The sequence below is a fragment of the Pituophis catenifer genome, unplaced genomic scaffold, assembly GCF_029215685.1.
Source record: "Pituophis catenifer annectens isolate HBS135680 unplaced genomic scaffold, rPitCat1.0.hap2 SCAF_12, whole genome shotgun sequence".
Taxonomy (NCBI): Eukaryota; Metazoa; Chordata; class Lepidosauria; order Squamata; family Colubridae; genus Pituophis; species Pituophis catenifer.
The window spans coordinates 1,291,679-1,318,240 of NW_027256892.1; the positions used below are offsets into that span (position 1 = coordinate 1,291,679).

General features: G+C 46.0%; 1 protein-coding gene across 4 annotated transcripts in view; it reads right to left on the reverse strand.

Moving 5' to 3' along the window:
- Positions 1–5,827: 5,827 nt before the first annotated feature.
- The window catches only part of FGFR1 (fibroblast growth factor receptor 1), a 122,621-nt gene continuing 101,886 nt past the window's right edge, over positions 5,828–26,562 (reverse strand). For 2 of the 4 annotated variants that reach the window (XM_070952402.1, XM_070952399.1), the window contains 10 exons: positions 22,806–23,002; positions 18,311–18,456; positions 16,717–16,838; positions 15,141–15,251; positions 13,667–13,857; positions 12,975–13,097; positions 11,789–11,859; positions 9,148–9,285; positions 7,985–8,090; positions 5,828–6,691 (listed from right to left, as the gene is read on the reverse strand). In XM_070952402.1, the coding sequence (XP_070808503.1) occupies positions 6,515–6,691; positions 7,985–8,090; positions 9,148–9,285; positions 11,789–11,859; positions 12,975–13,097; positions 13,667–13,857; positions 15,141–15,251; positions 16,717–16,838; positions 18,311–18,456; positions 22,806–23,002 (1,382 nt within the window). In that variant the 3' untranslated portion in view covers positions 5,828–6,514. Of the gene's footprint in view, positions 6,692–7,984; positions 8,091–9,147; positions 9,286–11,788; positions 11,860–12,974; positions 13,098–13,666; positions 13,858–15,140; positions 15,252–16,716; positions 16,839–18,310; positions 18,457–22,798; positions 23,003–26,562 lie in introns of all 4 variants that reach the window. The other 2 variants (XM_070952400.1, XM_070952398.1) reach the window with 1 other exon arrangement.

Sequence of the window (26,562 nt, forward strand, 5' to 3'; positions counted from 1 at the left end):
ACATTCATAAAGATCCATCTCATCCTGGACACCCTTTTTTTAAAAACTATTACCATCTGGCAGACGGTACAGGATAATAAAAACGAGGACAAATAGAAGCTGAAAAACAGCTTCTATCCCAGAGCAATAGCTGTATTGAATGCAAAATCAGGGGTTTCCAATTCAATTGTATAGAATGCGAAGGATGTGTGTCTGTGTTTTATTTTTGTGGTTATAATGTACACTGAAGGTGGCATTTAATTTCGTTGTACGGGGTGCAATGACAATAAACTAACTAAACTAGTAGTTGTGCAACTTGTGTGTGCTGCCTTGTGACTTTGATACTTAATTCTTTAACAGCACAACCTGCCTGGCTTAAAGACTTCTGCCTGTTATGTTCTCTGCAATGGGCTGACCGACCTTCCGTGGGACTCATTGCATATCCAAAACAAGTCATTAATGTTCTGGAATACTTTCTAAATAGACACACACCTAGAAAATTCACTTCCATGTCAGCTTTTCAAACTCCTGTGAATTTAACCTGTCAGATCTCTAGGCCAGGCAGCCTGCGGCTCCGGAGCCGTATGCAGCTCTTTGGGCCCTCTGCTGTGGCTCCTTGTCAGGTGATCCCACCACGGGCTGGCCCTCCCCTAGCCCTCCCCTCCCAGTCACTCCTCGCCTGCCTGAGAAGGTGGAGAAGCGGCCAGGGCAGAGAGATACAGAGAGAGGGAGAGAGAGAGACATAAAGAGATACAGTGAGAGGGGGGAGAGAGAGACATAGAGAGATACAGAGAGGGGGAGAGAGAGACATAAAGAGATACAGAGAGGGGGAGAGAGAGACATAGATACAGAGAGGGGGAGAGAGACATAGAGAGATACAGAGAGAGGGGGAGAGAGAGACATAGAGAGATACAGAGAGAGGGAGAGAGAGAGACATAAAGAGATACAGTGAGAGGGGGGAGAGAGAGACATAGAGAGATACAGAGAGGGGGAGAGAGAGACATAAAGAGATACAGAGAGGGGGAGAGAGAGACATAGATACAGAGAGGGGGAGAGAGACATAGAGAGATAGAGAGAAGGGGAGAGAGAGACATAGAGAGATACAGAGAGAGGGGGAGAGAGAGACATAAAGAGATACAGAGAGGGGGAGAGAGAGACATAGATACAGAGAGAGGGGGAGAGAGAGACATAAAGAGATACAGAGAGAGGGGGAGAGACATAGAGAGAGGGGGAAAGAGACATAGAGAGATACAGAGAGAGGGGGAGAGACATAGAGAGATACAGAGAGAGGGGGAGAGACATAGAGAGACATAGAGATACAGACAGAGGGGGAGAGAGAGACATAGAGAGATACAGAGAGAGAGACATAGAGAGATAGAGAGACATAAAGAGATAGAGAGAGAGGGGGAGAGAGAGACATAGAGAGATAGAGGGGGAGAGACATAAAGAGATACAGAGAGAGGGGGAGAGACACAGAGAGATACAGAGAGGGGGAGAGAGAGACTAGAGATACAGAGAGAGGGGGAGAGACATAGAGAGATACAGAGAGAGGGAGAGAGACAGAAAGATACAGAGAGAGGGGGAGAGAGAGACATAAAGAGATACAGAGAGAGGGGGAGAGAGAGACAGAGTGATACAGAGAGGGGGAGAGAGAGAGACATAGAGAGACGAGAGAGGAGGGGAGAAGGAGGGAAGAGAGAGATATATCAAATGGATTTTGTGGTTCTCGGTGTTTTTTAACAACTGGTTCTATGACCTAATGACTGGCTGGGTAGGCATGGCTAGGGGTGTGTGTCATGTGACTGATGGAAGTGAGTGACATCCAATTGGCCACACCCACCCAGGTTTTGGGGCTCCCGGTGTTTTCTTTTCTGTGGGAAACGGGTCCAAAGTATGGACCCGTTGAGTATTTTTTATTTATTTATTTATATGCCGCCCTTCTCCGGAGACTCAGGGCGTCTTACAATGCATGAAGCAATAGCCTTCATACTTTTGTATATTTATACAAAGTCAGCTTATTGCCCCCACAATCCGGGTCCTCATTTTACCTACCTTAGAAAGGATGGAAGGCTGAGTCAACCTTGAGCCTGGTGAGATTTGAACTTGCAGTAATTGCTGGCAGCTGATGTTAATAACAGTGCTTTAATCTGCTGCGCCACCAGGGCTCATTTAAGGTTGCAGATGCCTGCTCTAGGCTGAAATGTAGGCACTCTAGCCACCGAAGAAAAGATATTGAAGTGGACATAAATGTATGATTTATTCTCCAGTTTGCGATCGATTCTGGAAAAAAGGCACACAAAAGGAGGCAACAAGAGAGTTCCAGGACTCTCAACAATTAAAATTCTTTCCCGTAAAAAATAAATTACAAGACTTCCAAATCTGATACAGAAATGTTTAAAAATGCAATTCATTGGTTCCATACAAAGGCAGGACAAGCTTCCGAGTATAGGATGAATGATGGTGGATTTAGGTTACACAGAAACACAACACCAAATATATGGGGGTGCAACTTCCAGAATCCTCCAGCACAAAGTTTGCTGGGGAATTCTGGGAGCAGCACGCCCAAAAGATTCGGTGGGTACCAAGGATTCACGCCTTTACAATGGCAGGAACAGAAGAAAGAATTTGAGAATACAGGTAGTCCTCGATTTACAACCATAATTGAGCCATAAACCTATGTTGTTAAGTGAGGCATTTGTTGCGAAGCTTTGCTCTATTTTACGACTTTTCTTCCCACGGTTGTTAAGAGAATCAATTGCAGTTGTTAACGACCCGGTTGTTAAATGAATCTGGCTTCCCCATTGACTTTGCTTGTCAGAAGGTCGCAAAAGGTGACCGCAGGACACTACGACCATCATAAATATGAACCAGTTGCCAAGCATCCAAATCTTGGGTCACATCATGTGTCCATGAGGATGTTGCAATGGCCATTAAGTGTGAACAATGATTGTAAGTCACTTTTTTTCAGTGAATTTGTAACTTTGAAGGGTCCCTAAATGAACTATTGTAAATCGAGGACTAACTACTAACTATGAGTGTTAGAGTTGACTTACTTTGATTCTGCAGAGGTGGTGTAATTGGACACCAGCATCCACAGAATGGGTCAAAAAAGGACACCCCCCAGGAATAAAATATTAGTAGGTGAGTTTAAAGCAAGTAATACCTCACATAGCAAAATTTGTACAGGTTTTGTTACCATATTTCTCGGGGTCTTATATTAATTTGTGCTCCAAAATATGCATTAGGGTTTATTTTCCAGTTAGGTCTTATTTTTTGAGGAAATACGGTAAATGCGTCCATCTGGCTGATCTTAACTGGGGCTTATTTTTGGGGTAGGGTTTATATTACAAGGATCCTGAAAAATCATGCTAGGGCTTATTTTCTGGTTAGCTCTTTTTTTGGGGGAAATACACAGGGGTGAAATGCTCCCAGTTCAGACCGGATCACCCAATCTGGTAGCGATGGAGGCAAGTGGTTCGGAGAACCGATAGCAAAAATCCCTGCCCTCCCCACATTGCCCAGCTGAGCCGTGCAATCATCAGAGGCTTTTAAAAAAATTTTAAAAACATTTTTTTCTACAACCTCTTTGGCCGAAAAAATGCTTTTAAAAGTAAAAAAAAAAAAAAAAAGCCTCTGATGATCACGCGGCTCAGCTGGGATCATCAGAGGCTTTTAAAAGCATTTTTTCTACAACCTCTTCGGCCGAAGAGGTTATAGAAAAAATGTTTTTAAAAGGAAAAAAAGCCTCTGCCAATCAGGCAAGTCAGCTGGGATCGTCAGAGCCCTTAAAAGCATTTTTTAAACAACCTCTTCAGCCGAAGAGGTTGTAGAAAAAATGGTGTTAAAAGTAAAAAAAAAAAAAAAAGTTGGCCACGCCCACTCAGTCATATTACCCCACCCCCACCAAGCCACGCCCTCAGAACCGGTAGTAACAAATTTTACATTTCACCACTGGAAATACGATAGTGGTTGGGATAATGTAGTGGTGTTTGAAGAAAAGGAAGTGAACATCTTTCTCCTAACTTCTCCCATAAGACTTGATTTCTGAAATAAGCCTTCAGGTATTTTTTTTAAAAAAGACGAAAGGAGAAGAAATACACAAATCTTTTAGATTTTTTTTCCGTGTGCCCAAATACAGGTAGTCCTCGACTTACAATGGTTCATTTAGTGACTGTTCAAAGTTACAACGGCACTGCAAAAAGTGATCGATGACCATTTTTCAAACTTACAACATTTGTAGCATCCGCATGACCTTCTGACAAATAGAAGTCAACGGGGAAGCTAGATCCGTTTCACAACCTCGTTACTAACTTAACTGCAATGATTCTCTGAACAACTGGGGCAAAGAAAGGTCGTAAAATGGGGGCAAACCTCACTTAAGTGTCCTGGTTAGCCATTTTGGACTCCGTTGTAGTTGTATGTTGAGGACATCCTGTGCTTATTCAAAGCTGCCAACCTAGCACAATCTGTTGGAGAATTTCCCCGCGTGGTTGTCTGGGGAAACCTTGCTCCCTCAGTATAAAACGGGAGATGGGCCATTTGCAGTGGTGGGATCCTCCCGGTTTAACAACCGGTTCGGTGATCACGCAATTTGCCGCGCGTGCGTGCGTAGTTTGAAGAAATCTTCACTTCCTGGTTTCTTCAGAGGAGTAACACAGCTGATTTGTGCGGCAATCCACTCTACCATGCGAATCAGCTGAGAAGATAAAGGTAGGAAAATAGCGCGGGTGGCCGGATCTGATCGCCGGAGCTACCGATTCGCCCGAACCGGTCGAATCCCACCCCTGGCCATTTCTATCGGTAAAGAATAGCACCCAGTCTTGTTAGAATCACTAAGTTATAAGTCTTCAGGCCTAACAGGATGGCTGGCATCACTCTATCTTAACAGCAAGGGAGTGAGTAAGTAAGGGGATTTATAGAGGGGGACTCTGGGTCTAGAGGGGCCTGTAGTACAGGTGAGCAGGTGCATAACAGGAGATGGGTAAGATTTCAAATCTTCTCCCTTCCAAAGGCTTGGTTACCCACAAACTCGCCGTTTTCATATAATCCCATATAAAACCAAAGCAGCAATTTGTTTTTATTGAAGTACCTAAACTGAAAATAAAAGTTTTAGAACATAATTTAAAAAAAATAATAATAATAAAACAAAACAAAGCAAAACCAGCAGAAGTAGCAAAATATATGATTTGTTTGGGGGTTTTCTTTTATAGCAACTGATACCTACCAGTCACTAGTAAACTTACTATCAAGGTGATAATCTCTCTGGTAACCATTAAAAAAAAAAGACCATGTAAATATATAATTAATATTTATACATTTTTGTGGCAGCTATGTACAAAAGTTTTCTTTAATTTCCTTGGTTTTGTCTGAAAATGTCCAAGCCCTGAATTCCTTGGGGGCTGCCTCCTTTAAATTTTAGACCAGAGCTGTGTATGATATATGATGTGGTAGATCACTTTCACGTTTGATCAACAAAGTACCAATGGACAGTGCGCTCCTAAGACACCTTAGGAACAATGGAGTAGCTTCCTCTGTTCAACCTGCAGAATGTTGTGCTGCCAGAATAGCTCCCAGAATTAGGTGGTTATCATGGGCGTGGACTTCACTTTTGGATGAGACGGCAACAGATCCTCAAACAGGAGGCGCTAAAGATTTTTCAGAGTAGAGCAGGGGTGTCAAACTCAATGCCCGTGGGCTGGATCTGGCCCATGGGGTGGTCAGATCTGGCCCGGAGGGCCACCCTGGAAACAGCGAAGGACCGGCCCACAGTGCCTCTGCCAGTGAAAACGGCGCTCGGGAGGCTGCGATGGCCTCCTGCAACCCTCTGCCAGTGAAAATGGAGCTCGGGAGGGCCGCGTGCAGAGTTTGCTGCCAGAGGGTTGCAGGAGGCCGTCGCAGCCTCCCGAGCGCCGTTTTCGCCGGCAGAGTGCACGGGCCGCCACAGGCACCTGCGCCACAAGTGACGTCGAGCTGGCCACGCCCACCCGGCCCTCAAGGTCACACACAACCCTGAACGAAATCGAGTTTGACACCCCTGGCGTAGAGAATCTTGATGCCCACAGGTAAGGTAGCCTCGTGCGTGGCAGCTCTGCTTTCTGAGCTCTCGCAGGTCGCAGAGCTTCGGATTGATGAATGGGGAAAAAGGAAGGACTTCCACCTTCACGGGAACGTTCTTTACCCCCTATTCCAGAATCTCCTTCTGAGAAGTAACAACATGCTTCTGCGTAGGAACAGACATCGGGATCTTCCTTTTTGTTGTTCTTGTTTAGACACCGCTTCCCACAAGATTCATATGAGCAACTCTTCAGAAGGCTTAAGGCTTGCAACAGATGGCAGTGTACCGAAGATGATGAGGATGAGTAGGCTTGGTTGCTTGGAATGGACTTTTTCGCAGTTCCTTAACGGCTGCCCCTCCGGTGGTCCGCCCTCCAGCCCAGCTGGACGGAGACTGTGCACACAGACGCACACCCATTCATTCACTGACACACACGCTCCACACTCGTATGCACAGAAGGGTCCCCCAGATGTTGCGACATCAGCGCCTTTTGAGTCCACCGTTGGCAAGGTGAGGTGGATGCTTGGGAAGACAAGGTTCGTCAGGGAGGGGATCGTGGGAAAAAACGGAGTCCTCTCCAGACGAGCAGGTGGAACTGCGAGTGTCTGGAAAACTGGGAGAATACTGGTCCAATGGTAGAGAGAGGTCCAGGTATTCCTAAAAAGAGAATGAGAAAGTCGTGAGAACAATGTCTAATGCTCTTCTCAAGTTGGTGGGAGAAAAATAGAGAAATGGGGAATTGGTCACAAAAATTGTGTTTGCTCTGGTGGATCCCCCACTTACAAGCTCCCGTTACTTGTCCCAGCTTCTGCCAACCTAGCAGTTTGAAAGCACGTAAAAAATGCAAGTAGAAAAATAGGGACCACCTTTGGTGGGAAGGGAACAGCGTTTCGTGCGCTTTTGGCGTTGAGTCATGCCGGCCACATGACCACAGAGACGTCTTCGGACAGCGCTGGCTCCTCGGCTTTGAAACGGAGATGAGCACTGCCCCCTAGAGTCGGGAACGACTACACATATGTGCGAGGGGAACCTTTACCTTTACCTTGATATATGGACTGGAATCTCTTCTTCCCCATTCAAGAACTGAGTATAAAGTACCCCCAACATGACCAAGCTGGAACTGATTATCCAGTTTTGATAAGCTATTTAATCCAGAATTGGGGCCTGGTGGCGCAGCTGGCTAATAGCCTGTTATTAACATTCAGCTGCCTGCAATTACTGCAAGTTTGAATCTCCCCAGGCTCAAGGTTGACTCAGCCTTCCATCCTTTCTAAGGTAAGTAAATTGAGAACACAATTTGCGGAGGCAATACGCTGACTTTGTATAAATATACAAAAGTATGAGGGCTATTGCTTAACGCAGTGGTTCTCAACCTGTGGGTCGCGACCCCTTTGGGGATCGAATGACCCTTTCACAGGGGTTGCCTAAGGCCATCGGAAAACACATATTTTCAATGGTTTTAGGAATAATTTTATGGTTGGGGGTCACCACAACATGAGGAACTGTATTAAAGGGTTGCGGCATTAGGAAGGTTGAGAACTACTGGCTTAACGCATTGTAAGCCGCCCTGAGTCTCCAGAGAAGGGCGGCATATAAATCAAATTTAAAAATAAAATTAGCCTAACTGCAAATATCAGGCAACTGTTTTAGCCCCAGGCCCCTCTTGACTTTATTGTCAAAAACCAGTAGATAATTTCCTTCTACTCGAGACAAAAATAATCAAAACACTTAATTTTTACCCTACAGTGGTCGTAACTTAATTTTAAAAAATAGAGCAACCTTCCTAACATCTCGGATAATTTGCCCCTCCTGCTTATAATTTTCCACTGTCCTACCTACTTGCTTATCTATTCACCCACCTCCATTAAGAAAGCAGTAAAGACTTCCAAGCAGTCTAATTAGGGCAAAATGGACTTCGGGGAGGGGGGGAGAGGTAGGGGGGTGTTTTACCTGGTTGGAGGTCATGGCCACGATCCTATCTAAGTCTTCGACCAGCTGCTTAAAGGTCGGCCGTTGGGATGGAACGGCGTGCCAGCAATCCCGCATCATCATGTACCTGGGAAGAGAGAACAATTAACGTGCCTGCATCTAAGCTGTGGAAAACCACAGAGGAATGGGACATCTCGCACCACGGCCATCTTGCTGCAGCCAACTCGCTGCGGCTATTTTGCCATGGCCAATTATTATTATTATTATTATTATTATTATTATTATTATTATTATTATTATTATTATTATTATTTTATTTCTATACCGCCCTTCTCCTGCGGGACTCAGGGCGGTGTACAGCCAAGATAAAACATTGCATATAAAATTTAAAAACAATTTAAAAAACAATTAAATAATTTCGGCCCAAGATATTAAAAACAACCCAATTAAAACCAAATTCAATTAAAACTGAGAGGATGGGATCAAGCCAGCCCGGCTAGATGGAATAGGTGTGTTTTCAGGGCCTGACGAAAAGTCCGGAGGTCTGATATCATGCGTATCTCAGGGGGTAGGTCATTCCAGAGGGCAGGTGCTGCCACAGAGAAGGCTCTCCCCCTGGGGGTCGCCAGCCAGCACTGTCTGGCCGACGGCACCCTGAGGAGGCCCTCTCTGTGCGAGCGAACCGGTCGGTGGGAGGCTATTGGCGGCAGAAGGCGGTCTCGCAGATAATCCGGCCCTAACCCTGTGCCATGAGACAGCTCATCTTGGCCAAGTCGCCGTGGGACCATTCCACGTGGTATAACTTAACGTGATAAGTGTTATCCGCCGCTGTTTCTTCATTATTTCCATTGACAAAAACGGATTGTCAATTGACAATAATGAAAACAATGGCATTTTGTATGGTACTTGCATTTGTATCCTTTCAAACTGCTAGGTGGGCAGGAGCTGGGGCAAATGACGGGAGCTCATCCCCTCCGCAGTGCTCAGGTCTCGAACCTGGCCTGTCAGCTTTCCAGTTGACAAGCTCAGCGTTTTTAACCGCGGTAGAAAAGCTTAAAAGAAGTAATGCAAAATCAGAAGACCTGGCCCACAGAATCCGTTAAGAGTTGGGTATAACTGAATGGATATCATCATCACCATCATCATACTAAATAGATAAATCACCCACACAACTGGGCACTCACAGTTCATTGGTGCAATTACTGGGTTTGTCCATCCGATGCCCCTCTTTCAGCAGTTTGAACAGCTCCTCCACTGGCACTCCCGGGTACGGAGAGCCCCCCAGGGTGAAGATCTCCCACAAGAGGACACCGAAGGACCACCTGGTTAGCACATAAGATACATCATGTCTTAACACTGTAGCAGTTACAAGCAAGATATTACTTAGTGGTAGACGGTCTATGGACGTATGGGGCTTTGGTAGGGGTTTTGTGCGTAAAGGAACACACCAAAAGGAAGAGGCCCTCAAACTGGCAACCAGAGGGAAGCCAAGAGCAGATTTTACACCAGCCAACTCTTCCTGTCAAGTAATGCAGACTGAAAATACTGTTTCTTGTCTATAGAAATTAGCATTTCATTAAACGGAGATGAATCACATCTGCTGTAGTCCACCTTTGGGAATAATTCCCAGCGTAACAGCCTTAATTGAAAAACGGTAAGAAAATTTAAGGGAGCTGTGATCTGTGACCAAATTAAATTTGGGAGGGAAGGGTGGGGGAGGGATGTTAGGAGGGAAGGGTTAGAAGGCTGATTCTAATTAAACAGGCAGGACTAGAAGCTTCAAGGAGAAGCCGTAAGCAGGGGTGGGCTTCAAAAACTTTAGCATTTCTGCCCTCCCTGGGCTCCGGAGGCTTTCCTCGAGTCTCCGGGAGGGCATAAATGGCCTCCCCAGGCTCTGGAGGCCCTCCGGAGGCCTTCAAACTTCCAGTAGGCCCATTTTTCGCTCTCCCCGGGCCTCCGTGCATGCAAAACAGGCCACGTGGGGACTCCTGAGAGGGGAGGGGGTGGGCGGGGCCAGCCAGGAGTGGGATTTGGGGATTCTCTGAACTGCAGAGAATCTTAGCTAGAGGTTAAGTCTCGAACCCCTACGAACCCCCAACAGCCCACCCCCGTCCGTAAGCATAATGAGACGTAAGTAAACACAGTGAGAGCATAATAGTTGAATCAGTTGAGGCAGGAAAGTGAAGACCGGAGCTATAGCTTTCATCCATCCATCCCTTCCATCCTATCCAAACTTCCTGTCTAGAGCCAGAGCCTCTGAAGGTGGAGTAGATGGGCAGTGAGAACAGAAAACTCACCATTTCTTGCCCCAAAAGGCGCCACTGCCCGAGGAGCCTGAGTGGTGCAGCAGACTAATGCTACTGCTAAAAGTAGTATTTAGCTTCCAGCTGCCTGCAATTACTGTGAGTTCAATTCTCACCAGGCTCAAGGTTGACTCAGCCTTCCATCCTTTCTAAGGTAGGTAAAATGAGGACCCGGTTTGTGGGTGCAATAAGCTGACTTTGTATAAAATATACAAAAGTATGAAGGCTATTGCTTAACGCATTGTAAGCCGCCCTGAGTCTCCGGAGAAGGGCGGCATATAAATCAATTTTTTTTTTAAAAAAAGTGCTTTTTTCAAGAGGCAACTGGACTTCCTTGTTTTTTCTCTGACGACGTTTCGCTTCTCATCCAAGAAGCGTCTTCAGCTCTGACTGGGATGGTGGGGGAATGGAAGGATTGATGCTTTATGGAATGGAAGGATTTACAGGATTTAATCCTTCCATTTCCCCACCGTCCAGTCAGAGCTGAAGACGCTTCTTGGATGAGAAGCGAAACGTCTTCGAAAGAAAAACAAAAGGTGCCTCTTGGAAAAAAAGCACTTTTGGGACAACCATGACCTGGATGACTGAGGATCTCCATAGACATAATTTCTTGCACTTATTTGGCATGCAGGTAATTCTACGTGCCACTTGTGGCTTTGCAGCTTGGAAAAGGATATCCAAGGAGCAAGGGTGGTGAAATGATGTAACAGAGACGTTTGCTACTCTCAAGCAGAAGCTATCAAATGCACAAGTGTAGGGTTCAAGCCAAATACTTTATTAAGGTAAAGGTTCCCCTTGCGCATATGTGCTAGTCGTTCCCGACTCTAGGGGGCGGTGCTCATCTCCGTTTCAAAGCCGAAGAGCCAGCGCTGTCCGAAGACGTCTCCGTGGTCATGTGGCCGGCAAGACTCAACGCCAAAGGCGCACGGAACGCTGTTCCCTTCCCACCAAAGGTGGTCCCTATTTTTTTTACTTGCATTTTTTACCTACTTTCGAACTGCTAGGTTGGCAGAAGCTGGGGCAAGGAACAGGAGCTCACCCCGTTATGCAGCACTAGGGATTCGAACCGCTGAACTGCTGGCCTTTTGATCGATTTGTGAGCTGCCCTGAGTCTTCGGAGAGGGGCGGCATATAAATTGAATTAAACTGAAATTGAATTGACAAGCTCAGCGTCTTAGCCACTGAGCCGCCCGCGTCCCTTAAGTACTTTATTACATTCTGCCTATTATACAGGAATCTCTCCAGACTGCCAGCCTGAACAGATAGATAAGGCTCTATGGAGCTTAAGGAGGAGGTCAGTTCTGGATCCTTAAATGGGGGAGGCGGGGGTCAATTTTGGACCTCTTATGGCTACGCAAGGATTTGAAGCTAATTCTGCATTTGAGATCTTCCCGCTGCCAGGCTGGGCATTTCCCAATAGCTATCCAGCTAGCTAGTAGAGAGTACGAGATACAGAGAATCAACAGGCTCAGTTGAAAATCTTTTCTAATACTGTACTTTAAGGAGTCAGAGAAATACTCACACGTCACTCTGGTGGGTGTATATTCTATCAAACAAGGCTTCTGGGGCCATCCATTTCACTGGAAGGCGACCCTAGAAAGCAGAAAAGAGGCCATATTAATCCAGATCCACGGGGAAGAGAGGGTTCTGACTTAAGCTTCTCCAGCAGCACGAAGCCAAGTCCTCGTCCTGATAAACCCCTTTTATTTAATTTACAATGAATTCCTCTCCAGAAAAGTCTTTCCTCTCCCACAGTCTTTCAAGATACTTTACAATTACCGATCTTTTATCAGGCTTGGAGATCGGCCAGGCCGATATCTTTCAGACTCCCGCAATACTTGGCAAGAATGCAGGAATGAACTAATTGTCTCCTGCAAACTCCACTCCCCTTTCGCTCCTCTTTTATTCCCTCTGGGAGGAGCCATTCATCGTCCACCTGTGGCCTTACTCCCTAGTCGACCCTTGTTCTTCAGCTGTTCCCTTCGTCTGGCAACTCTGCGCATGCGTACACTGGGAACAGGCTCCAGCTGTTTGTCTGCCTCACTGATGTCCGACTCCGAAGGCAGCTGATAACTGTCAGACGGCCCTGGCCCCCTCTCTGCCTCCGACGCAGAGCCCTCATCGGAGCCTTCCCCAGACTCCAGGACTGGCCCATGTTCCTCCCCAACCTCCTCACTGTCCGAATCTGCTGTCAGATCCGCTGGCTGCTGGCGGGCCACAACAGAGAGAATGCAAGGGGGAAATATAATCTACTGCTCCAGCTCAAAGGAATTTCCCCCCTCCCATCCCATCTCCTAGGGGATATTATCTCCAGGGAAAATAAGTAGGTGAAAAGTCAAATGTCCCTTTTCAGATGCCTCCACTTCTCCTTCTTATGTCAGCACTAGAGTAAATGCAGCTTGAAGTGCTGACACCTTCCTTCCTTCCTTCCTTCCTTCCTTCCTTCCTTCCTTCCTTCCTTCCTTCCTTCCTTCCCTCCCTCCCTCCCTCCCTCCCTCCCTCCCTTCCTTCCTTCCTTCCTTCCTTCCTTCCTTCCCTCCCTCCCTCCCTCCCTCCCTCCCTCATCTTTTCTTTTAAGAAATTTCTAGGTCTCGGTCAGTGAAGTTTTCTCCAAATTTCCACATGTCTTCTTTACCGTTCCCTACTGAGCTTTTCTGCAATGCTTGACAATGGAATAATTTGAGCTCCCTTCGAGAGATGCCACTCACGTTGGTTGTCTTTTTGTAATAGTCTATGTGGTGAATGTCTCGAGCAAGGCCAAAATCAGCAATCTTCATCACAATGTCTTCCGTTACCAGCACATTCCTGGCAGCCAAATCTCGGTGAATGCACTAAAGAGAAAAACACAGACCATAACAGGACTTCCTACAATGCAGCAGCTCTGGAAGGCAGAGACAAAGCTTTCGGGACTGAAGATCGGTAAATCCACTGGATTCTTTCAAAGCACATTTGATTTGTTTTATTTGTATCCTGTCTTTTTAGAAATACCGTATTTTTCGGAGTATAAGACGCACCTTCCTCCCCCCTAAAAGAGGCTGAAAATTTGGGTGTGTCTTGATTGTTTTCTTGTAGACCTTTCATTACCCACAGTAGGTAACATCATCAGTGCTAGGACTGAGAAGAAGGAAAAGCATTTATGAGATTACCTAGTTTGGGCAATGAAACGTTTGCAAGAAAACAACCAAGCTCAGAGAGCACCAAGGGCCCCTCATATCAACCCCGAGCTACGAATATTCTCCTTTATTAAAATCCCACCTTTTTTTTCTTGAGACATCTTCACCTCTGCTGTTTTGCATCCTAACTTACTTCTCTGGGGCTCTCGAACCTCACAAGCCGCTAGTCCTCTGCCCACCTCTGTTCAAAGTCTTATCATTCCTTCCCTTTTTTTCCAATTACTCACCTTTTTGGATGCAAGGTATTCCATGCCCCTGGCCACTTGGTATGCGCAGGATACCAGGTCTTTGAAAGAGAGCTGTTCTTCTGGGACGTGGGTGGGGTTATAGCAATATTCCATGCCAGGAGGACGGCGAGCTTGCAGATATTCCCTTAAGTTCCCTTTGGATGCATACTCAACTATCACATAGAGCGGGCCTGGCATAGAGGAAGACAAGAAGCTTTAATGGGTTAGGACCTGGTTATCTGCGGGATCGCCTACTACCACCAATAGCCTCCCACCGGCCAGTACGCTCTCATAGACAGGGACTCCTCCGGGTACCGTCAGCCAAACAGTGTCGGCTGGCGGCCCCTAGGGGGAGAGCCTTCTCTGTGGGGGCACCTACCGTCTGGAACGAGCTCCCCCCAGAGATACGGAGGATCCCGGATCTGCGCACCTTCCGCCGCACTGTGAAGACCTTTTTATTCCATCAAGCGGGCTTGGCCTAATCTCCTCCCTCTTTTAATATGTAAATTTTAATCTGTTTTTAAATTATTGGGGTGTTTTAATCTGTCTGGGCCAAAATGATTTAATTTGATTTTATCTGGTTTTAAATTTTGTGTATTTATGTATTTTATTGCTTGGCTGTTCACCGCCCTGAGTCCTTCGGGAGTAGGGCGGTATACAACTAAACTAAACTAAACTAAACTAAACTAAACTAAACTAAACTAAACTAAACTAAACTAAACTAAACTAAACTAAACTAAACTAAACTAAACTAAACTAAACTTTAATGTTGTGGCCTCTCCAGCAGCCGAATCAGAGGAGGAGGAGGAGATGTGGGAATCAGGGTCAGCATCAAGGCAACCTGAGAGCTCTGAGGGGGAAGAGGGATTGGAGCTGGCAGAGAGAGAGAGAGAGAGAGAGAGAGACGGAGGGGGAGCCTGGGCCGTCTGTCAGCCCTCAGATGGAGAGTCACCACCCCCCAGGTCTGGAGGTGGCTGATGAAGAAGAGGAGGAACAGCTGGGTCCGGTGCCTGACACACAAATGTGCAGAAGGCAGAGGAGAGGAGAGCAGTGGAAATCTATGGGCCGGTCCTTGGGACAGAAGAGCCACTGCTGCTAACGAAGCTCCACCCTAGCTCTGGGGATAAAAGGCAGGGGTCGGAGATGAATAGATGTGGCGGACAACTATTCATCTCCCTGCTGGACAGACTTGTTAGCCTGCAGTGAGAGAGAAACTTTTTGCCAGGCTGCTGGCGCTCCTATTAAAGGAATCATTGATTTAAATACAGAGGGTTTGTCCTGTTTGGGGAGCTGGGTCAGAACATTTAAGCAGAGACAATGATACAATCACGATCCCAGTTCAATTCATGTGACATTTCTGATATCTAGCAGGCCATCTGAGGTGGTGGCCAGTTGAAGATGCCGAGGAATGAACTTTCCTGCAAAGTTGGACTTCTGTCATGGAACTACTGCCTTCCCCCTTAGAAGCACTTACCGTCCTGAGTACACGCTCCAAGGAGATTGATGATGTTCTTGTGTTTTCCAATCATCTTCATCATCTCCATCTCTGAGATCAGGTCAGACAGGTCTTTTTCAGTGGCATCAGCTAGGGAGGAAAAAGATACTAAGTCCTGATTGAGTCAAAGATACATTGAAGGGAGGTTAAGATACTGGAAGTTGAAATAAATCTCCTATTAATAGCAATAGCACTTAGACTTATATACCCATTCATAGTGCTTTCCAGCCCTCTCTAACCGGTCTGCAGAGTCAGCCTATTGCCCCCATCAATCTGGGTCCTCATTTTACCCACCTCGGAAGGATGGAAAGCTGAGTCAACCTTGAACCGATCAGGATCAAACTCCTGGCAGTGGGCAGAGTTAGCCTGCAATACTGCATTCTAACCACTGTACCACCAGAAAGAAGAAGAATGAGAAAGGGAATAAGAGAGGGAGGAAGGGAGGGAGGGAGGGAGGGAGGGAGAGAAGAAGGAAGGAAGGAAGGAAGGAAGGAAGGAAGGAAGGAAGGAAGGAAGGAAGGAAGGAAGGAAGGAAGGATAGCAATAGCACTTAGACTTATATACCGCTTCATAATGCTTTACAGCTCTCTCTAAGCAGTTTATAGTCAGCCTATTGCCCTCAACAATCTGGATCCCCATTTTACCAACCTTGGAAGGATGGAAGGCTGAGTCAACCTTGAACGGGTCAGGATCGAACTGCTGAACTGCTGGCAGTCGTCAGCCTGCAATATTGCATTCTAACCACTACGCCACCACGGCTCTTCATATAGGAGCCTGAGTGGCGTAGGAGGCTAATGCCTCCTACTAAGGCAGCATTTAACATCCAGCTGCCTGCAATTACTGCGAGTTCAATTCTCACCAGGCTCAAGGTCAACTCAGCCTTCCATCCTTTCTAAGGTGGGTAAATTGAGGACTCAGTTTGTGGGGGCAATAAGCTGACTTTGTATAAATATACAAAAGTATGAAGGCTATTGCTTAACGCATTGTAATCATCCTTGGTGTTTATGTGTGTCTGTATTCCAAACACATCTGCACACACATATTAAAGGAGGTCCGAAACGTGACCCGAAACTGCAGTCACCGGTTAATGTGAAAGAATAGGTATGCCCAGAAGTAGGTTTCAGCAGGTTCTGACCGGTTCTGGAGAACCGGTAGCACAAATTTTGAGTAGATCAGAGAACCGGTAGTAAAAATTCTGACTGGCCCCGCCCCCATCTATTCTCTGCCTCCCAAGTCCCAGCTGATTGGGAAGAAATGGGGATTTTGCAGTTACTTTCCCCTGGAGTGGGGACGGAATGGAGATTTTACAGTATCCTTCCCCTGTCACATCCACCAAGCCACGCCGACCAAGCCACAACCACGGAACCGGTAGTAAAAAAAATTTGAAACCCACCACTGGGTACGCCCATGTACAGGTTAAAACAAGTTCAAATATTAAAAGGCTCCGAAGGCCCCCAAACCGAACAAGATGGCTCTCATCAGGAGCTTTATGCAAAAAGCAAGACAAGGGTTTTTTTTTGTGGAAACTTAGAAATAAAACTGTAACCTTACTTACATTTTAGCATTTTGACTGCTACTTTAGTAACTCGGTTTGGCTTGTCTTTATCCAAGCCTATTGCTTCAGCCAGGACCACTTGCCCAAAACAACCTTCTCCCAGAGGTTTTCCTAGAATCAACCTGGAATAAAAGCAAAAAAACAGAGTTATTTAGCAAGGTGTTGCTAATCTCCGCAGGGAATTCACTGGAGCTTCAGCCGATAGGGTTGAAGTGTGGGTCTAAATAGCCCCCCCCCTTTTTTTTTTGGCTTTCTGTTCCGTGATACTGCCTGTATTATTTATTTATTTTATTTATTTATTTATTATCATATTTATATACCGCCCTACTCCCAGGGGACTCAGGGCGGTGAACAGCCAAGATAAAAATACAAATAACATACAAAAGTTAAAAGCTATTAAAAATAGATTAAATAATTTGGGCTGAAAAACAAATTTAAAAACATCCAATTTATGTAAAACATTTAAAACCCAATTTAAAAGGGAGACCAGCCTCTTGGAATAAAAATGTTTTTAGGGCGCGGCGGAAAGTGCGTAAATCTTGGATCCTCCGTATCTCCGGGGGGAGCTCGTTCCAGATGGCAGGTGCCCCCACAGAGAAGGCTCTCCCCCTGGGGGCCGCCAGTCGACATTGTTTGGCTGATGGCACCCTGAGGATCCCCTCTCTATGGGAGTGAACTGGTCAGTGGGAGGCTATTGGTGGCAGAAGGCAGTCTCGTAAGTACCCTGGTCCTGAGCCATGGAGCGCTCTAAAGGTGGTAATCAAAACCTTGAAGCGCACCCGGAAGACCACTGGGAGCCAGTGCAGCTCGCGCAGGAGGGGGGGTCACATGGAAGCGCCACGTCGCTCCCATCACCACCCGCGCGGCCGCATTCTGGACCAGTTATCCAAGAAATATATCACTATTCTTCTCAGAGACTTTGTAGAACAGGGGTGTCAAACTCGATTTCATTGAGGGCTGCATCAGGGTTGTGTTTGACCTTGGGGGGCTGGGTGGGTCAATCCTGGGATTATTTTTGCTCCCAGGAGGCTGCAGGGAGCGCTACTAGGCCCAAAATGGGGTGTGGGGCGAGCATGGGAGTGGTCACGTGCGCATACGCAGGGGGCAGGGAGAGCGCAGGGGGTGCGTGTGCATGCGCAGGGTGTGAGGTGTTTAGGAGGGCTGCACGCCCATTTGCATTATGGGTGCAAGCACGCACACGCCCTGTCACACGCGCCTGTCCGTGCTTTCAGCACGTGACAACAAAAAGGATAGCCATCACTGACTTAAAGGGTCTCCCTCACTTCATGCTAAAAACAATCCTCTAATTGATGACTCAGAAATGTTATCCTCAAAGTTGGCTATGCATTATTTATTTATTTATTTATTTATTTATTTATTTATTTATTTATTTATTTATTTATTTATTTATTTTAAAAAAAACCTTGTTACGGAAAAGAGCATAATGTTTCTGGAATTTTTCTGCCTCTGCTTTTTCAATTTATAATTGCGAGTACTCCGCTCGAGCACTTTCCCCGATGACGCAGCTGTTTAACAAACATTAGACATGCCTCTTTCGCTGAGCCCTTCCAAAATTAAGAGGAGAATTTGGTACCTGTCCCTGGGCAGCTCCCAGCGAGGGTCTTCTGGCAACTCGTATTCAGAGACCCCGGTCAGCATTGGGGTCCCACTGGAGGAGAGCCTTGAGGGACGCACAAGCATCACACCAGAGTTCATGGAGGAACTGGAATCAGCTGAGACCTGCATCAGAAGAAGGGAGACAGTGGAGGTTACCTTTGTCAAAGTCTTCTTGAGAATAGGTTAAGTTGGAGTTTGGTAGGGGAAGAATCGCCTGCCCTCCAACAAATTATATCACCTTTTTACTAGAAATGGGTGCCCTTGCTGCTGTAAAGATACTTTAAATCTTTGGAGAAAGCTTCTATATCAATGGTTGACCATGGCTTTGTAAGCAGAAGGTTCTACATTCAATCCCATGAATGGAAAAAAAAAACCAGGAAACCTTCTGCTTGGTAATTCTGAAAAACTACCATTAGCAAGTTTATATAGTAGAACCGTTGTGGTGCAGTGGTTAGAGTGCAGTACTGCAGGCTACTTCTGCTGCCTGCCGGCTGCCAGGAATTTGGCAGTTCAAATCTCACCAGGCTCAAGGTTGACTCAGCCTTTTATCCTTCCGAGGTGGGTAAAATGAGGACCCAGATTGTTGGGGCCAATAGGCTGACTCTGTAAACCGCTTAGAGAGGGGCTGTAAAGCACTGTGAAGTGGTATATAAGTCTAAGTACTACTATTATAGTACTTATCCTTAGACCAGGCATCTCCAAACCTGGAAATTTTAAGACCTGTGGACTTCAACTGCAAGAATTCCTCAGCCAGCAGTGCTACAATACCATGCTAAGTATTGTGTAAACTTGCCGATGGCTATGTTGGCTAGGGAATTCTGGGAATTGAAGTCCACAAGTCTTAAAGTTGCCAAGTTTGGAGACCTTTGCCTTAGACCAACTAGGGTTCAATTTGGAATAAAATGGCTTCTTGAACTCTAGTATCTCCAGAAGTTGGAGCATACAAGCATTCTATAGCTCTTGCCCTCTTGCTTACAGCCACAACATTTAAAAAGGATTTAAGTATCTTCCTCCCTCTCCATCAAAGTATGCCAGCACACTTATTGCTTGCTAGGGTTGTGAAACCATCTGAAGGGATGCTTCATCGTGTTTGAAGACCTTTTGAGACCATCTCCATGTCTCTCTCTGTGTGTGCGAATATCACTTCAACAATAATCCTAACAAAAGCACCATCTGTGTATGTAACCTGAGAGAGCTTTTAAACCATTTTGTACATTAATTCCTGCTTTAGTGTTAAGAGGAGCAAGCTAGCTCTGAATCAGAAGACGCGGAGAACTTCTGGACCAGTCCTTTAGCAAATTAGACTCCCGGTGTCAACAAGCAGAGCTGCAGGGTGGACTGCATAGATGAAAATTGCAACGATACAAGATCAAAGCAAGCCACTTCCTCCTTCCTATTCTTTGCAAGCCTCCATGGCAGATTAGGGTGGACTGTTTTGTGCTTCCAAAGTGAGCCGCCTTGATTGCATGACGGCTGGAAGAAGAGAGCTAGCAAGTGTTGTAGCAGCCAGCAGAGCTGGTGGCAGACTCAGACAGTGAGGAGGTTGGGGAGGAACATGGGCCAGTCCTGGAGTCTGAGGAAGGCTCTGATGAGTGTTCTGCGTCGGAGGCAGAGAGGGAGCCAGGGCCATCTGACAGTTGTCAGCTGCCTTCAGAGTGAGGCAGAGGAACAGCTGAAGCCTGTTCCCAGTGTGCGCATGCCCAGAGCTGCCAGGAGAAGGGAACAGCTAAGGAACAAGGGTCGACTCAGGAGTAAAGCCACAGGTGGACGATGAATGGCCCCTCCCAGAGGGAATAAAAGAGGAGCGAAAGGGGAATGGAGTTTGCAGGAGATAATTAACTCGCTTAATTGGTTCGTGACTCTCCGAGAATCCTTGCCAAATTTTGAAGATATCGGCCTGGCAGCTCTCCAAGCCAGATAAGGTCTGTGAGTGTAAATTCACCCTTGAAAGACTTTGCTGGATGTGAATGAGAGGAATTCACAGTAACTTAATAAAAAGGGTTTTTTGTTGGGACAAGGAGTCTGCTTCATGCTCTTGGGAAGCCTAGGTCAGAACAGGAAGAGACAAGGACATCCTTAACATGGCTCCCCTCTGCGTGCGTATCTAAACTTGTTCATAATGTCAGGCTCCGATTCTTCCAAGCACAATGTAATCACAAAGCCTCTTTAGGAAAGAATTTTCGAGAAGAGGTTATAAAAATCCCAGCAACTGAACTCTTTCCCATGTCCAACCAACATATCCCCAAGCTACGGTCGGGCAGAAACTTTTTTTCCGAGTTGTTTTTCTAACTTGCTTCTCATGAAGCTTTGCAGCTGGCTGATTTATGTAAGGACCTTTAGAATTTTATCAGTCTGGGAACCGACTCTTTACAATCACCGCGGAGGCCTTCCAGTTTATAAGAGATCCATCGGAAGCCAGGGAGTTTCAGGGCCGGAACCTTGAATACATTAATATAAAACGGCCAACTAAATGAGAAAAATACAAAGCAAGGGGGTCTTGCTGTGGAAAGGGTGGCTCACACATCAGCCCCAGGCTTAAATCCCAGAGGATGTAAGGAGGTTTTTGCATCCTCATTTTGGTGGGCAGCCACCAATTAATTTAAGTGGCTCGGTGTAGTGTACAATAAAGATCTTTAATTAGCCATGCCATGCGGAGGATCTGAATGGCTTTTGTTGCCAACTGAAGAAGGGATCCTGATGCAGAATTCCCAAGGCACGCCGGAAATCTGGCAAACAACCAAAACCCGCCGATTTCTTGCAGCCCAAGACGAGATATTTGCACAGAAGCATTTTGCAAGGTGAGAATTGTTCCACGACGGGACTGCCTTTTTTTTCCTCAACAAATTTTGGTTGAATGGATGCTTGTCGTTGCCTTCAAAGAGTTTATTTCAGGGCTGATCGCTTTGTCTTTTTTTTTTTTTATTTTACTGACAGTTGTGTTTGTGTTGATTCCTGGTGTGCTGTTCTGAACCCCTCTGTGAGAAACAGGGGTGCCCAAAACTACAAATGAAATAACCTGGGATAATAAACCTGGATGTTTAAAATGGAGAGCCTTGTGCAGTAGCTGTTGTAACGTGACACCCCTCTTGATGATTCACAAACTGTGCAAGCTCTACTTTGGCATCATATGGATAGTCATGATCACTGACAGTGTTCCACCTCTGAGGCTTTCTCCTTCCTTCTCAGGTGAGGCCCAAAATGTCATTAATGAGACTTCCGCATTTATGCAAAATTTTAGGTGGTTTTAAAACAAAACTGTCTAAATTGAGGGGAGAAAGAAGAATTCTGGGAGCCACCAGCTGCTCTCAATATCCACAGATGCGACATACCCTGTTTCAGGGGTGAAATGCTCCCGGTTCGGACCGGATCACCCGATCCGGTAGCGATGGAGGCGGGTGGTTCGGAGAACCGGTAGCAAAAATCCCTGCCCCGCCCCCTCATGCCCAGCTGAGCCACACGATTATCAGAGGCTTTTTTAATTTTATTTTTAAAAGCATTTTTTCTACAACCTCTTTGGCCGAAAAAATGGGAATGGGGATTTTTGCAGTATCCTTCCCCTGGAGTGGGGAGGGAATGGGGATTTTGCAGTATCCTTCCCCTGGAGTGGGGAGGGAATGGGGATTTTGCAGTATCCTTCCCCTGGAGTGGGGAGGGAATGGGGATTTTGCAGTATCCTTCCCCCAGGAGTGGGGGAGGAAATGGGGATTTTGCAGTATCCTTCCCCTGGAGTGGGGAGGGAATGGGGATTTTGCAGTATCCTTCCCCTGGAGTGGGGAGGGAATGGGGATTTTGCAGTATCCTTCCCGTGCCACGCCCACCAAACCACGCCCACCAAGCCACGCCCACAGAATCAGTGGTAAAAAAAATTGCATTTCATCACCGTTGGTGAGACTAAAAAGATAAAAAAACCCTACAGAACCGGCTCTATAGCGGAGGTGTCAAAATTGGCAGCCCACGGGCTGGATGTGTCACATGTAGGCCACGCCCACCCCAATTCTGTGAAAATGTCACAAAACGTCACGACAACGTGACATGGGAAGTTTGACACCCATGTTCTATAATATTTTTTCCCCCAACCCAGAGAACATCTGCTATTGGTCATTTATCCGACAAGGAACGGAGTTTAAGAATGAAGCTGTCAGCAACGTTCTGAGCTACTGCCCAACTGCCTCTCCCATGCTAATGGATGGGGGCATTTTTATCTACAGCTTCTTGCCAGATGGAGCTCATTTTCAAACTTCATGTTCCTTTGGGTAACTTCTTCCTCCACACCGCTTTTGTTCCTGTTCTATTCAGATGTTATCCTGCTAGTGGACAAAGTATTGGAACTCTACCTAGTATCTTCTTAACTTTCTGTTGAGTTGGAAAGAGCAACAGGTGCCTCTGACTGAGATGTGGCCTGCTTTGCTGCAGTCCCAAAGGGGAGGGGGAATCATAGGTTTCCATCAAACCCCCTATCTACTTTCTGTTACCTGTCTTCGTAAGGGGATGCTCTTTGCCAGTTTATGGACGGCCAACTGGCTGTTGAAATCAGTCTTCTTGGTGGTGCTCTTCATCTTGTAAATGAGGGCGGTCACAATCATGCAGGAGATGAGGAAGCCCCCCGTGCAGTAAATGATGATCTCCAAGTACAAAGGAGAGGTCATCAGAGCTGGTTTGTCTTCTATAGCTGAATCAGTATAAAGAAAGCATTAGCACAAAAGATCTTCCATCAGGGCAGCTAGAAAAATCAGTAGGGTCAAAGGAACAACTCATGCCCCAAGTCTACCAGGTTGGTCCTGGCATGATATGTTTGTGAGTCTTGGGCAATCACTGCTATGGTTTAGTATAATACTTCAATCAGGGCACGAGTGATTGGTCACGAAGTTATAATTTAAAATAGCTGTATTTGTAGGGGACAATATGAAGCTGGGGTGTTTCTGTAGGCCTCGCATGCCCTTGAAATAAAAGAGGGAGAGGTGATATCAAAGACTTTTCACCTCTCAAACTCAACCAGCATCACCAATTCAGTTTCCAGAATGAAATCTTGTATGATATACTGGAATCCTTTCGTTTAGACCAGTAACTTTCACATGTAGCTACTGAGTCTAAAGAAAGTCCATTTATGTTTGATGTTACGGCAGTGCCAGTTTCAAAGGAGGCTTCCTTTGAGCTTGGCCCGTGGAACAGGATGTTGGAGGCAGATGGAAGTCCTCTCTTTTATAGTCTTCCCTCCCAAATGCCCATTAATAATAAAGGTATGACAAAGATTTCCAGCTCATTCGTTTTGTTCTACTTTGAAAAAGTTCGCTGACTTGGGGACCTCATCATGCTGCCAAAGCAAACTTTCCAGAATGATACAGACCATGGTTGGCACAACAGATACATCAAGGAGGCCAAATGGTGCCACTTTTTCCTGTTGCACCAAACTGGAAAAGGTTTTGCTCAGAAATATTCTCAGCAGCAAAACAGTTTCTGAGATGGCAGTGCCACCTTACCTGGCCTTTTCTAACTGGTGCCACTGCAGTGTTAAAGTTAAATATATACATCATATATATATATATGAACTGCCCCCGGAAATACGTAAGATCTCCGACCTCCGGGTGTTTCGCTGCGCACTGAAGACCCTGTTGTTCCGCCAGGCCGGGCTATTAACATAACGATTTTAAATTGGGATATTTTAAATTTCTGGGATTTTAATTGGAGCCTAATTATTTAATGATTTTAAATTTTAATTGTTGTTTTGTTCTGTGTTTTTAAATAGCCTGTACACCGCCCTGAGTCCTTCGGGAGAAGGACGGTATAGAAATAAAATTATTATTATTATTATTATTATTATTATTATTATTATTATTATTATTATTATTATATAGCTATAATAAAGGTTAAGATAAAGGTAAAGGTTTGCCTTGCACATATGTGCTAGTCATTCCCGACTCTAGGGGGCGGTGCTCATCTCCGTTTCAAAGCCGAAGAGCCAGCGCTGTCCGAAGACGTCTCCGTGGTCATGTGGCTGGCATGACTAAATGCCAAAGGCACACGGAACGCTGTTACCTTCCCACCAAAGGTGGTCCTTATTTTTCTACTTGCATTTTTTACGTGCTTTCGAACTGCTAGGTTGGCAGAAGCTGGGACAAGTAACGGGAGCTCACCCCGTTACGCGGCACTAGGGATTCGAACCGCTGAACTGCCGACCTTTCGATCGACAAGCTCAGCGTCTTAGCCACTGAGCCACCGCATCCCTATAATACCAGCAAGGAAAAAACTGCTGGTATTATAACAATATTCTGAATGTAGAGATCTTTAAAAGGGGATGAAGCAAGAAATAAAAGTTCCAACTTTCCTTTCCCCAAAAAATAGTAATAAACAGAGAATGGCAGTGGGGGTGGGAGGAGGGCAGAGGAGATGTGATGAAAGAAAATTAACAGCCCTGTTTATCATTTTTCTCATCGAAGATGGCAGGGCACTGAATGGGCGGAGAAGAGACAAGGAGAGGAATAGTAAATCCTCATAACAGAGTAGACTTTGGAAGGGGGCTTGAGTACAATCTACAGCAATAATTCATGCCTTTCTCCCCAGTCAGTTATTAGGTTATTGCTGGCCACCTTCTGATGGCTGGCAAAAAGAAGCCATCATCAAGCCAGCAGACCTGTCTATCAAGAGAAACTCATGCAGAGCCTTCTAAGCCCACAGAGAATGCAAGATTCCAATCTACCAAGGCAACATTCCATTCTCATTCAAGGACATGTAGGAATAAGTCTTATTTTGGGGTCTTGGGGAATCTTCATTTTGGTAATCCGCTCTTTTGGGAGGGATCTAGGAGCCACTAGGTTCCATCTTCTCCCGTGTCTCTTGCCGCGAGATAAACTGGAGAAGGGAAAAATGGATCTCCAGCTCCTCCAAGAAGAAGGGGACAATTTGCCATGGCCGTTTCACCATGGCCAACCTACCGCAGCCAACTCGCCAACAGGGGCCAACTCATCCATGCACAATTCTACGCGAGATAACTCAATGCAATAGTTATCCGCCACTGTTTCTTGGACATTATTTCCATTCTTGTCAATGGAAATAATGTCCAAGAAACGGTGGTGGATAGCGTTTATCACATTGAGTTATCCCACATGAAACTGTCTGTGACTACGGCAAGATGGCTGCAGCACATTGTCATAGACTCCCCCTCCAAGTTTCATACATATATTGTTGTATCCTTTGGAGTGAGTTTGTTCATGTGGATGTATATGTCAGACCTGGAAGCCATATTTTGCGTTGGGCCTTCAGGCCTGCCACATTTACTGCTGTGGGAAATTGGGAAGGGGGGATTGTATGGAGCATGGGTGATATGTAATCATAACAACATTCCTTTCTCAGAGAGTCAAGGACATCTTGCCCTGCACCTGGAAGGCTGGACTGGGAGGCATCTCCAGTTGGGACGGTGCTTTGATTGGATCATGTAATGGACTTGTGGGTGTTGAACTTTTCTTTGGGTGGGGAAAACCTGGAAACTTTCAGATTTGGGTTTCCCCCAGATGTGCCAATATGTCATCTCTAATAAAATGTAACTTTGAGGAAATTCAAGCCTGGGAGTTTTCTTTCTTTGAGGGTGTTACTTGGATCCCTGACAGTATATATGCAATGGTGAACAATTGTTGTGCTGTTGTGTTGACTTCTAAGTTGATGTGTTTGAGTATGTGGATCGCAGCTGGATAAAAGGGCAGCCAGTGCCTCCTTAAATTTACAACTGGCATTTTATTGCAATGAAGGTGGGCAGAGCTTGATACTCCCAAGGATGACAAAGGCAGCTTGTTAGATGTTCTTACTTGTACACACAGAACATAAGACAAGCATTCAGCACTGCAGCCCTGATAAATACAATGATTTCATGGTAGGGACTGGAGCTCATTTGCTGTCTTTTGACGCTTCTTTTTAGAAAGCAATACAGTTTGGGTAAAGGTGAATTTTCAAAGAGGCATCTGAGCATTGATAGATGTGTCTCCAATTTGGAAAAAGTTGAGAATTCAAAGGATCTCAAGTGTTGCCCCTGTTTCTATCCTGTATTGCATGAGCCGCGGTGGCGCAGTGCGGTACTGCAGGCTACTTCTGCTGCCTGCCGGCTGCCTGCAATTTGGCAGTTCGAATCTCACCAGGCTTAAGGTTGACTCAGCCTTCCATCCTTCCGAGGTCGGTAAAAGGAGGAGCCAGATGGTTGGGGGCAATAGGCTGACTCTGTAAACTCCTTAGAAAGGGCTGTCA